Genomic DNA, 14,862 nt, shown 5'->3' on the forward strand with positions numbered 1-14,862 from the left:
TGCTCTGACTGAAGTCTGGATTTGCCACATACTTGATTTAGACACTACTGCATCCAAAGAGATCAACAGGACTGCCAAGCAACTGATATTGTTTAACCTCCTGAGCGATAATCCCGAGCTGAGCTCTGGGTATATCACGCAGGAGGATTTCTCAGGCGGGCCGATTTGCATAATTTTTGTTACACGCAGCTAGCACTTTGCTAGCTGCGTGTAACTTCCGATCGCTGCCGATCCGCCGCTACCCGCCATGCCGTGCAGCCCCCTTGCGCAGCCTGGCCAATCAGTGCCAGGCAGCGCTGAGGGGTGGATCGTGACTCCCTCTGACGTCACGACGTCGGTGACGTCATCCTGCCCCGTCGCCATGGCGACCAGGGAAGCCCAGCAGGAAATCCCGTTCTGAACGGGATTTCCTGCTTACTCTGATCGCCGAAGGCGATCGGAGTGGGTGGGGGGATGCCGCTGCGCAGCAGCTAACATGTAGCGAGCCCAGGGCTCGCTACATGATTTAAAAAAGAAAAAAAAAATTAAAAAAAAGTGCTGCGCCCGCTCCTGGGCGATGCAATTGTATCGCCCAGAGGGTTAAAGGACAATTGAGGTGACATGTGACATGATGAGCTAGACGTGTATGTACAGTGCCAAGCACATAAATAACAACAACAACAACAACAACAAATAACATTTGTAAAGCGCTTTTCTCCCGTGGGACTCAAAGCGCATAAGCATGGCTCCGACCATCGTGGTACAGGGGAAGAATTTTATAAATCTGGAAATGCCAGGCTAAACAGGTGGCTTTTCAGTCTGGATTTGAATAGCTCCAGGGATGGTGCTGTCTTTACTGGGTGTGGTAGGGAGTTCCAAAGAGTAGGGGCAGCATGACAGAAGGCTCTGTCTCCAGATTTTTTGAGGTGCACTCTGGGAGTGACCAAGTTTATAGAACTTGCTGATCTGAGGTTGTGAGAGGTGTGGTGCAGCTTCAGCAAGTCCTTCATGTATCCAGGGCCCAGATTGTGCAGGGATTTGAATGTCAGCAGTCCAATCTTGAAGAGTATTCTCCATTCTACTGGTAGCCAGTGCAGTGAGCGAAGGATCGGTGTAATGTGACAGTGGCGAGGCTGGTTTGTTAGCAATCTGGCAGCAGCATTCTGCACTAATTGCAGGCGACGCAAGTCTTTTTTGGGGAGGCCAGCATAAAGGGCATTGCAGTAGTCCAGCCGTGATGTGATGAAGGCGTGGACTAGGGTTTGAAGATCCTCTGGGGGAATCAGATGTTTAATCTTTGCAATGTTCTTCAGATGAAAGAAGGAAGATTTAACTACAGATGAAATTTGGTTTCTGAAACTCAATTCCCCATCGATTACTACGCCAAGGCTGCGCACAAGGTTGGAGCTGTTTATGTCTGAATTCCCAATCCTGATTGGTGTTGCTTTAATAATAATCATAATAATAATAATAATAAATAACTAGGCTTTGTTCCTTTTTTTATTTCTGTGCCTGAAAGAGTTAATCAGGTATGTAAGTGACCATTTCTGTCTGGGTCAGACTATAGCATAACCCTCACTGATCAGTAACTACAGCCATAAAACACTTTCCTGTCAGTAAATGGCTTCTGAGAGCAGGAAAGAGATACAAAAAGTCAGTAATTCATAGATTTGAGCTCTGGCATACTACAATAAATGTCATTGAGCAGAGACTACAAAAAAAGTAAAAAAAAATATTATGTTTATACATGAAAAAAAAGGTAATGCGTATCAAAGGAGAGAAACTGTCCTTAACAGCAGCTGGATGTTAGCTTCCATCAATCAGGATAACCTCTATGGTTTGTAAGGCTTTGTCTTCTGGTTACTTACTCTCTAGTGTAGAGATGATTCCTTGCAGTGGTAGGCTCATTAGGTCATCCTTTACAGCATATACATGAACTTCATACTTGGTGGCAACCTTATAAAGAAAGAATGTTTTAGTAAAAATGTAAAAGGTCCTTTGCACCAAATCTGATTTTGTTGAATTAGATTAAACCACTTTAGTTTCGGCAAAAACAGTTCAGTTATCACAACCTAATATCATAGATGCACTTGTATCATAGAAACTTTCTGTCCAAATTACCTGTAGTGAAAACGTGCATATTCAGCTAAAGTGATCAACGTTTTCAAAAAAGAGTTTTCTAAAAAGGAGATTCTAATTGACTAATGGAGAAATCAAAGGAAAGATTACCTTCCTAATTGTGCATCCTTCCTCAGTGTCCTCTAGTGGTGGGAAGACTGGGAGCAGCACTTAAATCAGATCTATAAACATTTTGTACATGCTGGGCAGCAATTATTACAGAGTAGGGAATAATTACATTAATATAAACTAAGCTCTTCAGTTTTCTGTGCCAAAGGGCAGGGAACGATACACATGTATATCTTCTGGACTAAGGAGAAGCACTTTTATTTGTGGTCATATTAAAATATATGTACTTTGATGCATTCACATGGTTTCTCAAGTATGCTACTGACCCCCTGTTTGAATGTTCCAGTCATTACTCACCATGAGTCCATTGATGGTAGTGGCAGTCATACCAGGTGGAAGGTCAAGCTCTTTCATTGGACCGGTTTTCTCTTTGGGGTTAACACGGACATGGTACCCTGTGAGCTGGACATTAGGTGCGTGCCAGCTAATAGTAATGCCCGTTGGAGTCACTTGTGAAAACTGAAGACTTGTAGGGGCAGGAATGGCTGTAAAAATTACAAACTATGTTAAGAAGGAAAAGCAAAAATGTGAAAGACAGAATACGAAGTATGTAGTCTGGAGGCATGCAATAAAAGAACGAACACTGACAAACAACAAGCATGCAGTGCATGGTCAGAAATCCCCCAATGTTGTGAAGGGTGCATTAAAGAGCTATCCGTTCATAAAAAAAAAAAAAAAAAAAAAAAAAAAAAAAAAATAATTTTTACTGGATTTGAGTTCTGATTTCCTGAAATCTGTTTTTGTAATTACAACATCATGGGTTAAAGTGAATGGGAACCGCAATAATAAAAAAAAAATGATACAGATACTTACCCAAGGAGAGGGAAGGCTCTGGGTCCTATAGAGCCTTTCCGCTCCTCTCCTGGTCCCCGCGTTCCAGTGCTGGTTCGCCCGGTAGCAGTATTTGACCAATTTAGTCAAATACTGCTTTACCCAGCCGAAGGAAGCTTCAGAAGTCTTCAGGGAGCCCGAGTGCTCCTGAAGAAGGGCCGCCCTGTACTGCACCTGCGCAAGCACGCTCACTTGCATGCTCACGCCTGTGCAGTATGGAGCCGCACGTCTTCGGGAGGACACGGCTCCCTAAGACTTCCAAATACCCTTTTGGCGGGGGATTGAAACGGGGGGGGGGGGGGGGGGGGAGCCAGCACAGGATAGAGCGCACCGAGAGAGGAGATGGCTCTATATGACCCAGAGCCTTCCCTCTCAAGCATTTGCTCCATTTTTTTTTTAAATGCGGTTCCCATTCACTAAGTAAATCTGACACTTCCTTCAATAAAAATGAAACGCTCTGTACTACACAGAGTATACATACTAGACAAACAACATTTATATTGCACTTTTCTCCTGGTGGAATCCAAGCGCTTGAGCTGCAGCCACTAGGGTGTGCTCAGTAGGCAGTAGCAGTGTTCGGGAGTCTTGCCCAAGTTTTACTTACTGAATAGGTGCTGGCTTACTGAACAGGAAGAGCAGAGATTCAAACCCAGGTCTCCTGTGTCACAAGCAAAGCCCTTAACCATTACACTATAGATGTGTTTCTTAATATTAATACTAGTTACCAGTACTCAGATAGAAGCAGATGAGTCATCTCTGCCAGTTTCTCATTTATTAAAATGACTAACAATTCAGCTTTGAGATAAAAGGTCCTGCATCTGGCTCTCCCCAGAGCTATAGCAGTTATCTGATTCTACTATCAGAAGAAATTTGCTATAAGGTTTGTGCGAGAAGTCGTCTCCAGGGGAGCTGAGGGTTGTTAAAGTGACTCTGTAACAAAAATTACAACGTTTTTTCTACCATCCTACAAGTTCCTAAACCTATTCTAATGTGATCTGGCTTGCTGCAGCTCTTTCTACTATAACCATCTCTGTAATAAATCAATGTATCTTTCCCCTGTCAGACTTGTCGGCCTGTGTCTGGAAGGCTGCCAAGTTCTTCAGTGTTGAACTGTTCCTCTATGCACACTCCAGTGTGTGTTTTATTTACATAAGCCAGCAGCTTCTCTGCTATCTTATCAGTGATAGAAGAGAGCTGGATAAAAATCCTCCTCTGGAGGCTGTGAAAGGAGCTGGTCTGTCACATACTAAGGAATTAACGACATAGGCAGAGCTGTCTGCAGGAAGCCTGTAATGTTCAGTGCATGAGAGAAGCTGGGGACAGAAGGTAAACACACACAAGTGATCTTTTGAGATTCAGAAGTAAGGCTGTATACAGCCTGCTTGTGTATGGATGTATTTTCTATGTGTGGACATACTGTACATCAACCTACTTCCTGTTTTGGTGGCCATTTTGTTTGTTTATAAACAAACTTTTTAAAACTGTTTTTAACCACTTTTAATGCGGCGAGGAGCGGCGAAATTGTGACAGAGGGTAATAGGAGATGTCCCCTAACGCACTGGTATGTTTACTTTTGTGCGATTTTAACAATACAGATTCTCTTTAACTAATATGTGCTGAAGATGGACAATAGGCTAAACACTAAAAGCATAAAAAAAAACAAAAAAAAAAAAAAAAACACAACCACCTTGATTTGTGCAGCTCTTTGCACACCTTTGCATGCATTTCAATAAAAATGTAGCGTAAGGTGTTTAAGTGGGCCCTTAGAAATATAAAAAAGAGTGAAGTACAGAAAGGTGAAAGACATTATCAGGCACCACAGATTCTAAACAGTCCATAATGCCAGCATGGCAACAAGAGGTAAACAGTCACATTGAACATGCCATGTGCCCTTGATACCTGTACGCTGGATCCCAATCACAGGCTTGCTCTCCATGTCATCGTGCAATGCCACGATGCTCACAGTGTACTCTGTGCCCGGCCTGAGACCGTGCAAATCAGCTGTGTCATCATCTCCCTCCGGGGCGGGAAACAACTCTCTCATTCCATCCTCAGGGCTCGAGTAGGTCACTCGGTAACCAGTAACCTGACCCTCAGGGATTTCCCAAGCCAGTCTAATTGAATCAACACTCACTTCTGGGAATGTCAGTCCCTTGGGTCGGTCAATGTCTGTCAGGCAAATTAATCATGAAAGCAGTTAAAAGCAGAGAAAAGCAGCAGACGGCAACAGGGAAGAAACAGAACTGCGATTTGGAGGGAGAATGTGGAATACATGGCTCCGCCTCCAGGCAGTGTAATGTTACAACCAGATTCACCAAAGCAAGTTAAAACCATCAAGCAGCATCTGACAAGCTATAACACCAAAAACTGATATTTCATTTGTGGGTGAACATGGCTGCACAGATTACCAGCTGGTATGTTATAAGTGTTAGTAACCAGATTACACAGCTAGGCATTTCACTTCAACTCTGGATCCACCTGCCATAGCAGTGACTACAAGACTGCCAAGATTCAGGAAGTGCCAGAGTCAGGGCAAAGGAAGAAAATACAAAATAAAAAAAAATGATTTGTAAGTTTAGGTGTATCAAGTGAAGTAGCAAACAGAAAGAATACACACAGGCAAGGAAGAGAAAATGCGCTAGGCCATACATGTCAAACTCCGGCCCGCGGGCCAAATCTGGCCTTCAGAGCCATTAAATTTGGCACGCAAGTGGATTCTCCACTTAGCATTATGTTTGGCCCACTCTAGACCACCAGCGAAGCTATATTGGATGTGAATCCCTAGATCACCAGGGAAGCCATATGGAGGAGGTAGGGGGAAAGCCCTAAACACAAGGAAACTGTATAGGGGAGGGTGTGGGCACTAGACACTAGGGAGCTGTATAGGTTGGGGGGGGGGGGCGCATTAGACACCAGGGAACTTTATAAGGGAGGGAGGTGGCTACTAGACATTGAGGTTGGCCCGCAACTTGGTCCCAGTGTACAATTTCAGCCCACTTTGTATTGGAGTTTGACACCCCTGAGCTAGGCTGAGCTAAGAGGAGAAAAACAGGAAAAATAGAAAAGTAGTAGTAAAAATCAAAAACAAAAGCCACACATGACAGTGAGATCCAGAGATCAACAAGATGTTCATGCAAAGTGGATGAACATGGAAACCTCTCTGGTAACACCAGCTGGACATCGGAGCCAATGTTGCCCGATTAAACTTGAAATATCATTTTAGGGTGGACAACCATTTAAGCAAAACCAGCAGCAAATAAAAACACTTCCATCTAGTGGACTGCACAAAAACCAGGCTACATTAATGGTCTTTGTGCTTTTAAGCAAGAAATCAAAGATATTAGCATGATTTACATTGGATGAATCGCGAAGATGCAGAGGCGAATCATTGCAATGTAAAATGGTTAAGCATTCTACAGAGCAGAGGTTCTGGATTAGAATGCTGGCTAAAAAGGTTTGTGCAAGCACTGGAAGAAATGGCAAGTTGGGACATTCAAGCCATTACTGTAATACACCTTTATAGGTGAGCAAAAGCTGATGTGCCAAACTTAGCACAAATCATTGATCAGTTGCTGGTCGGCAACCGCACCAACACTGCACAACCTTAATAAGCAGTTATTGCTGCATTAATTACTAAACGCAAATTACTGTTCTGATTATTGAGCACCATGGTAATTAGTAAAAAGCAGTAGCTAGCAGCAAGTCCAAGTAAAACAGTACAACTCCAAGTAAAGCAATATTGCCTGATTGCAGTGTGCTAGGACTGCTGTGCTGACTACATGTTTAGCTACATATAAAAGAAGAAGAGTTATGAAAGTAAACTTTAGAAGAACAATTATCAGCTGTAGAGCACCGGATTATAAAACTGGGTCATCAAAGCATATGGACTTGTTTATACATTGAAAGAAAGGCAAATTAAAAAAACACTACACACATTTATGGATTAGCCCTGGCTGAAAGAGGAGAATTCCACCATCAGACTAGTAAAGATCATTAGAATCCAAACATGAGAAATACGTACTTGTAACGGCGGTTTCTACCAAAGGCTCACTCTCTCCATTTGGACCTTGTGCGTACACGCTCACCACATACTCAACAGTTGGCTGAAGCCCCACAATAGTCATTTCTGTTTGATCTGTAGAAAGAACCAAAATATTTCATTTAGCATAATGTAGGACAGGGTTACTCCACATCATTACAGCATGTGCCCCTTTACGAGAGACAGGCTTTGCCAAGTACCCCATATTGTGAACAACATCTGACGTACCCCTTAACCACTTAACGACCGCCTAACGCCGATAGGCGTCGGCGGGTCGTTAGTGGTATAGCATGGACCATGCCAGTTCACGGAGGCTGTCTCCGTGAACAGCCGGAGAGCCGCCGATAGCGGCTCGCCGGCGAAATGTAAACAGGCGGGGAAGAAATCCCCGCTGTTTACATCACACGGCGCTGCTGCGCAGCAGCGCCGTGACGTAGATCGGCGATCCCCGGCCTCTGATTGGCCGGGGATCGCCGGCATATGATAGGCTAAAGTCCGTCCTGCGCATTACGGGTGAAGAGGGAGAGGGAGGTAAGCAGAGGGAGGGTGGAAATGGCTGCGGAGGGGGGCTTTGAGGAGCCCCCCCCCCGCTGAACGAACAGAGCTGGCGGCGATCAGACCCCCCCAGCAGGACATCCCCTAGTGGGGAAAAAAAGGGGGGGGGGGGGGAAGTCTGATCGCCCGGCCACATTCCTGATCGGTGCTGCGGGCTGTAGAGCCCATGGAGCACCGATCATTAGAAAAACCCCTGGTCCTTAAGTGGTTAATACATATATATTTGTTAGGAGCACTCAACGTTTGCATGTACATTCTTTTTAAACAAATCCAAAAAAACGCATTGTAATGGATTAAGCAAAAAACTTAATGTACCCCTTAAACCCAGCCCAAGTACTCTCAGGGGTACACACATACCACCTAGGATACCGCATTTTATTTTCACACGATTATATACTGCCAATACTTTTTTGTTTTTGCAGCAGCATTGTACAGATAACATTGCATCAGTCATATCAGTCCCTATCCCTACAGTGGTTTCACAACTCAACATCCTTTCTCTGTGGCCTATTTTAGGTAAAAGATCTGTAACTTGCCAGCAGGTGTTTGAACTATTAATGAATTTTCTGTTGAAGCTTCTTGTTTGGAATTTTGTGCTTTTAGACTACTAATAAACGAGATTGGGGATTATCCAGCGCGTGTTATTTGTATTTTAACCTTTGTTTTTGTGTAAAAGGGGTGGAGGGATTCCCCCTTATAACACGCAGCGGTGCAGTAGTTTACTATTGAGTTTGGATCCTCCTTAGCGCTTGGTCTGTCCATATACATTTCTATTAATGAATTTTCATCCATAGTCTAATTTAAAAAGGAACCCAAAGGAAAGAGACATATGGAGGCTGCCATATTCATTTCCTTTTAAACACAGATGCCTGACATCCTGCTGATGCTTTCTACAAAAACAATGTCTCAATGCACAGTAATACTTTGCACTCAACCAACCAGTGCAGTAACTGCAACATAGTGCTTCAAAAGTATGTAAGAGGTGTAATACTATTATACAGATATTTAGAAGTTGAAAATCCTTATTTTATATTGGTTCCGGATAATATTGATAAAAGTATTACCTTTAGGTACAACTTGGGTAACTGATTCTCCATGACCACTTTTGGGTACACTTGTAACTCTATAACCAGTAATGGGGCCAGCAGACGGTGCCCAGCGAACATGGATGCTTTCATCTTTGACATCTGTCACCTGCATCTCTGTAGGCTGTTCAATAGCTGTAGAGTAACAGTCACATTCAGAGCATGCAACAATAATAAAAGCATATAGTCTATACAGACCTCACAAGTAGTACTACAGGTTTAATATCCACCATTATAGAACAGAATGAGTGTTCACTTCATATACCTGTTGTGTGAGTGATGGTGACTGGCTTGCTGGTAGCAGGACTGTCCCCACGGCCAGTGACCGCATATACAGTAATGGTGTAACTTATGCCTGGCTTCAGGTCTCTGATAGTTGCAGTGTTGAAGGTGCCAGGCACTGTGAATTCATGAGCTGGACTATGGCCTCCTGTAGGAACAGAGTGAATGGTGGCTTTATTGAACAATTGGATGCATGAGTGGATGAAGATAAACAGCAGAAAATAAAGCTTGTGGACATTGTCAGAGCTAACAAAAAAACTAAAACATACCAGTCTCTGAAGAAGTGATTCTGTAGTAACGCACATTCACAGCAGGTGCATCCCAGGCAATTGTAATTTCATTGGGAAAAGTTGATGTTGTATGTAGATCAGTTGGAACATCAGACACTGAAAGGACAATATACAATTTTACAGGAGGTAGGGGTATCAAGTCAGGTAGCCTAAAATGCATAGATCCATGATAGATCTCTCAAGGAATTCATTAGTAAGTTCTTTCCACAACATCTGGCTCTGGAAGAGAGTCGCATGTGCTGTTCCACTCATTATATAATTGTAAGGATCCCTTGAAGCAGGGAACAAAAGTTGAATTACCGCAAGTTCAAGGTAGGCTACATTACCTAAACCTGAGGACTCCTTATGCTGTGACTCTTCAAGTTCCCGCCCATTCCTCTATTGACTGACTCCTTCAACTTAACTGCCTCTCAGAAGTTACACCAAGCGGTGAAGAGCGAGTTCCAAACTGTGCATGTACCGCAAAAGGAAGTGCTCGTGTGAGCTTTCACTGCGCATGTGCTGTTTGAAACTTGCACATGGGCACTTCGGAACTGCACATCACTGCTAAGAGCTAGGGAGAAACGGACCAGGAATGGAAGGAACCACAAAGACAAGAATCAGCATGAGGTGACTCAGATGGCACCATGACTGTGGCTGTTACCTGCCCAAAAAAGGAATCACATGAACGGAATTTCAAGCAATCCAAAGACAGCAAACTGTGCTAGTCAGTGTACCTACCTGTTGCTTGCTGGCCTACGAGTGGCACGCTTTCTTGAGAACCACTAACAGCAATGATACTGACAACATATTCAGAACCCGGGATGAGGTTGGTAAGAGTAATGGAGTTTCGTGATGGGGGAATCTTTTCCTCTCTGGAACGTCCAGTGCCGCTCTCTAGCTGGTATCGGACTTTATAGCCAGTGACTGTAGCACGTGGGGCATTCCAGTGCACAGTAAAGGAGTTGGTGGTAATTTCAGAGAAGTCAATGCCAGTTGGAGAATCAAGAGCTATAGTACAGGGGAAAAAAAAAAAAAGTTACCAGAATAGTAAACAACAACTACTTGAAATGTAAATTATTATTATTATTATTATTATTATTATTAATAATAATAATAATAAAGCGCCAACATATTCCGTGGCGCTGTACAATGTAAGAAAACAAACAAGGGATACAGAATGACACAGACAATGATATACATCAAATATGAACACTGATACAAAATACAGCACTGCTGATTACAATTGCAAATTTAACATGATGACTAAAATGTATAAATGTCTAAGAGTGCAAGCAATTAAATTAACATTCCATGACACAAAAGGGTGAGAGCCCTGCCCTTGCAAGCTTACAATGGGGTGGAAACAAGAGGTGGGGGAATTATAAAATTATGAAAAGGCTAAAAAAAAAATGGTGGGTCTTATGCTGGGCATAGACTGCACGTTTATGCGCCGGAATAGAGCCAGCGGCTCGATGCCGGCGTGTCTCCGCTCGTCCGGATCGATTCCCGCTCGGGCACTTATCAGCGCTTCGTTTTGGCCTATTGTCCGCCCGCGGGAATCAAGCCGGGAATCGATCCACACAGTGATCAGACAAGTCGGAAATCATCAATCGAGCCATCAGCGGCTCGATTGATAAGAAAAAAAAAAAACGTACCGTCTATGCCCAGCATTCAGAGTAGGACTCGTGCCAAAGCAGCAAACGGAGTATAAACTCTCTATTATGGTTATGTAATATGCAGGAATTTACTCAGCATTCAAGAAAACAGACTGTAAGGGAGTCCTCTATAAACAAATACAAAGTAGACTGAATCCCTAATCTCTGAGTCTGCTGGTTGAAATGCAGGAATCTCCCGCTTGTGAGAGAGAAACACCAAGCTATGAGTTTTTCAACTGGGAAATGCCTCAAGCTGACCTGCTAGCTTCAAATACAGAGCTCAGGGAACAAAAAGAGGAAAACGGCTCACACATCAAAGTAAATTCCTGGGCATATGGGCACATTTAAATTCATAACTTGCGCAAATGATCTTCAACATTCTAAGCAGTCATTGCTAATGTTGAAACTAACACTGTTAACTAGCCTTTTAGTGTCTCATGCCATATTTTGTGCTTCCTCCACCTAGAACATACAAGTTCCATGCCGATATAGTGTCCAGGTCCAGATTTGAACCAGGCACCCAGCCATGCAAGGTGAGTGCTATTCATCCTCTTACCTATACAATAAAAACAAATTACATACTTACCTAAGTGGAGGGAAGACTCTGGGTGGTCCAGAGGCTTCATGATTCACTCATGAGTCCATCGTTGCTGTGCAGAGTCCCGCTTAACATATCAGACAAGGGCTTGTTCTCGTGGCCACACGCCTCTTGGTGTACAAGAGTAGCTGTACAGCACATTCATGAGTAGCTGGCTTAACCCTCCTGGCGGTTTATTAAAAATCTGCCGGGGGGCAGCAAAGTCTTTTTTTTTTTTTTTTTTTTTTTTCACGTAGCGAGACAAAGTCTCGCTACATGATAGCCGCTGCTCAGCGGCATCCCCCCAGCCCCTCCGATCGCCGGAGGCGATCGGAGATCAGGAGATCCCGTTCAAAGAACGGGATCTCCTGGAGGGCTTCCCCCGTCGCCATGGCGACGGGCGGCATGACGTCACCGACGTCATTGGGAGACCCGATCTACCCCTCAGCGCTGCCTGGCACTGATTGGCCAGGCAGTGCACGGGGTCTGGGGGGGGCCTTGCGGCGCGGGGAGCGCCGCGTAATCGGTGCGGAGGCGATCCGAGGGCACACGCAGCTAGCAAAGTGCTAGCTGCGTGCTGCAAAAAAAAAAAAAATCTAAATCGGCCCAGCAGGGCCTGAGAAATCCCCCTGCGCGGCATAGCCGCCAGGGAGGTTAATGGTACTGCGCATGCACAGTATGGCCACGCTCATACGGAGGGAAGTGCTGCCGCCAACAAGAAGAGAGTCCCAGACAACAGTGGGTGAATTGTATGTGTAGTACAGATAATGAATAGAACATTAGTAACAAAGAAAGAGTCTCATACTTTTATTTTCACTTATGTATTTTTTTTCCTATATAACATTGCTTCATTCTGTCATATTTTCAGTTTACATACCGCACTATTTTAAACTATAAAACAAAAGAGAGCTAATGATCCTTTGACCTTCCATGCAGTAAAGCCTTATCTGAAGCTGTCTCTTCGATGTATAAGTGCTTCAGAAAACAGGACTGTCGCTCAGAGAAGCTCTTTTGCATAGATAACTGAAGTGTGTGTGTGTGTGTGTGTGTGTGTGTGTGTGTGTGTGTGTGTGTGTGTGTGTGTGTGTGTGTGTGTGTGTGTGTGTGTGTGTGTGTGTGTGTGTGTATGTATGCATGTATGCAAACTATTTACTAATGTTCTATTGCTTAGCTGTACTACATATACAATTCATCATATACTTTTTTTTCCGCTTTAGTGTCACTTTAAAAGGGCAACTGTAGTGAGAGGGCTATGGTGGCGGCCCTATTTGTTTATTTTTAGACAATAACAGTTGCCTGGTAGCTCTGTTGATCTGTTTGGCTGCAGTAGAGTCTGAATCACACCAGAAACAAGCATGCAGCTAATCTTGTCAGATCTGACAATGTCAGAAACATCTGATCTGCTTCATACTTGTTCAGTGTGCATGGCTAAAAGCATTTGAGGTACATTATCAGCAGGATAGCCAAGCAACTGGTATTGTTTAAAAGGAAATAAATATGGCAGCCTCCACATACCTCTCGCTACATTTGTCCTTTAAGTATTTTTTTATTTTAACTTAGCAGGTTTGCTTTAAGAGGATGTCTGAAAGTGTGAGGTGAGTAAAATTTACTTTGTCCTCACTTCAAAGCCCAACTAAATCCAAAATGGCAAAAAAAAAAAAAGTCCAAGCTTAGGGTCTGGTCCTGTGTACATCCTAAATGGGAATTACCCAACAGCAAATATTAATACTTACTAGTTCTGTGTACTCCAGTAAGTTCGGTACTCTCTCTTTCATCATAAACAGAATAAATGTTGACGCGATATTCAGTGGCTGGCAGAAGATCTACACAGAAATAAAGACAACCATTATTTACCTAGATGAAAACCCCAGATATATGGAAGTAAAACAGCATAAAAAAAAAAAATAATATATAATAATACTACTGGAACTCATTATGGTATACACAACTGAAAAATAACTGTTGCTAGCTAAGAATCTTAAAGATTATTGGAAAGCAACTAATGGCATTTCCATTAGCTCCAAACTAATGACGGTTTAGAATTTTTTTGACACTGCCGCTGCCCACTATTGCTATTACTACTCTGCTTTCCTGACCTACATTTACATGTACAAATGTTTTCTGCACAAGAACCTCATTCAGCATTGTGTTTTTTTTTCGTATGCACTATGTTGTTCTTTGCATATCAGAGGAACCAATAGCAAGGGGGAGGAGGAGGAGGAGGGAAGAGAAGGAAGAGGAGGAGGGAAGAAGGAAGAAGAGGAGGAGGAGGAGGAGGAGGAGGAGGAGGAGGAGGAGGAGGAGGAGGAGGAGGAGGAGGAGGAAGAGGAAGAGGAGCTCAGATCATGCTGTGAGTGAACCCAATATCACTGCCCTAAAAGGACTGAAACCAATAACAGGATCAGGTGACCATTATTGGACAGTTTTAGAGCTGCACCATGGTGTATTAAAAATAAACAACCACAAAACAAGCCTTTGCATTTCTGATTTAAACTCATGTAAAACATTTTGCCAATTTAATGCCTCTTGAAGAGAAGTGGCTCCAGCAACTAGCTGTTCCTTCCTCCTTATCTCTAACCATGTACTCAAAAGCTCAGACCAAAACAAATAAAACAGTGTAATAGTGCAGCTCTTCCTCCTGTTGCCCATCAGCACTGCAATGTTGGCTGTACACAGAGAGGGACTTAAATCCACATGTGGGAAGTACAGGTGCCAAACGTCTGGAACTTGCAGAGGCAGTGGAATGATCTTCAAGAAAGATGGATATAACCACAAACAGTAGCAACGTGTACCAGCCAGCTTAAATAGCTTATACGCCATCTGGCAGTAGGATTCGTATGACGTGAAGCCAGCAAGACTCCGCTTACATTATGGTGAGAAGCAAAATGATGGAATAAATAAAAACATATGAGATTGATAAGTTAATTGGGGAAAAAAAAAAAAAAAAAAAAAAGTGGCTTAAAATGCATTTTATTTACAAATTTAAAATATCACCTAGGAAAAAAGCCAGGAGAAAAAGTTAATTGCATATGGCCCTGGAGTCGGTGGTTTCGATAAACTGAGGAGTCGGATGATTTTTGCATGGACGGCACAGCCCTGGTAGCATATATTATGCGTTTGTTAGTTTTTTTAGTCAGAGGTGTTTACTTCAATAAATCAAACATAAAAATTAATAACATGAATGTCTCACTTTGATCAGCTGGAGCAAAAAAAAAAAAAAAATAAATAAATAAAAAAAAAATAAAAAAAAAAATCTTAACCACCAGGAAAGGTCCAAATTGTTATTACTCTAATGTGTGGATAGGAGGGCAGTAAAGGAGTAAACATCTGCACTTCAGTA

The 14,862-nt window shown here is 43.1% G+C and overlaps 1 protein-coding gene across 1 annotated transcript in view; it reads right to left on the reverse strand.

Annotated features, from left to right (window-relative positions):
* The window catches only part of FN1 (fibronectin 1), a 90,303-nt gene that overhangs the window by 24,789 nt on the left and 50,652 nt on the right, over positions 1–14,862 (reverse strand). Inside the window, exons 23-31 of the mRNA XM_068247367.1 lie at positions 13,256–13,345; positions 10,029–10,298; positions 9,288–9,404; positions 9,002–9,166; positions 8,716–8,871; positions 7,079–7,192; positions 4,957–5,226; positions 2,524–2,711; positions 1,848–1,935 (exon numbers count right to left, since the gene is read on the reverse strand). Coding sequence (XP_068103468.1) covers positions 1,848–1,935; positions 2,524–2,711; positions 4,957–5,226; positions 7,079–7,192; positions 8,716–8,871; positions 9,002–9,166; positions 9,288–9,404; positions 10,029–10,298; positions 13,256–13,345 — 1,458 coding nt within the window. The remainder of the gene's footprint in view (positions 1–1,847; positions 1,936–2,523; positions 2,712–4,956; positions 5,227–7,078; positions 7,193–8,715; positions 8,872–9,001; positions 9,167–9,287; positions 9,405–10,028; positions 10,299–13,255; positions 13,346–14,862) is intronic.

This window comes from Hyperolius riggenbachi, chromosome 7 (assembly GCF_040937935.1).
Source record: "Hyperolius riggenbachi isolate aHypRig1 chromosome 7, aHypRig1.pri, whole genome shotgun sequence".
NCBI lineage: Eukaryota > Metazoa > Chordata > Amphibia > Anura > Hyperoliidae > Hyperolius > Hyperolius riggenbachi.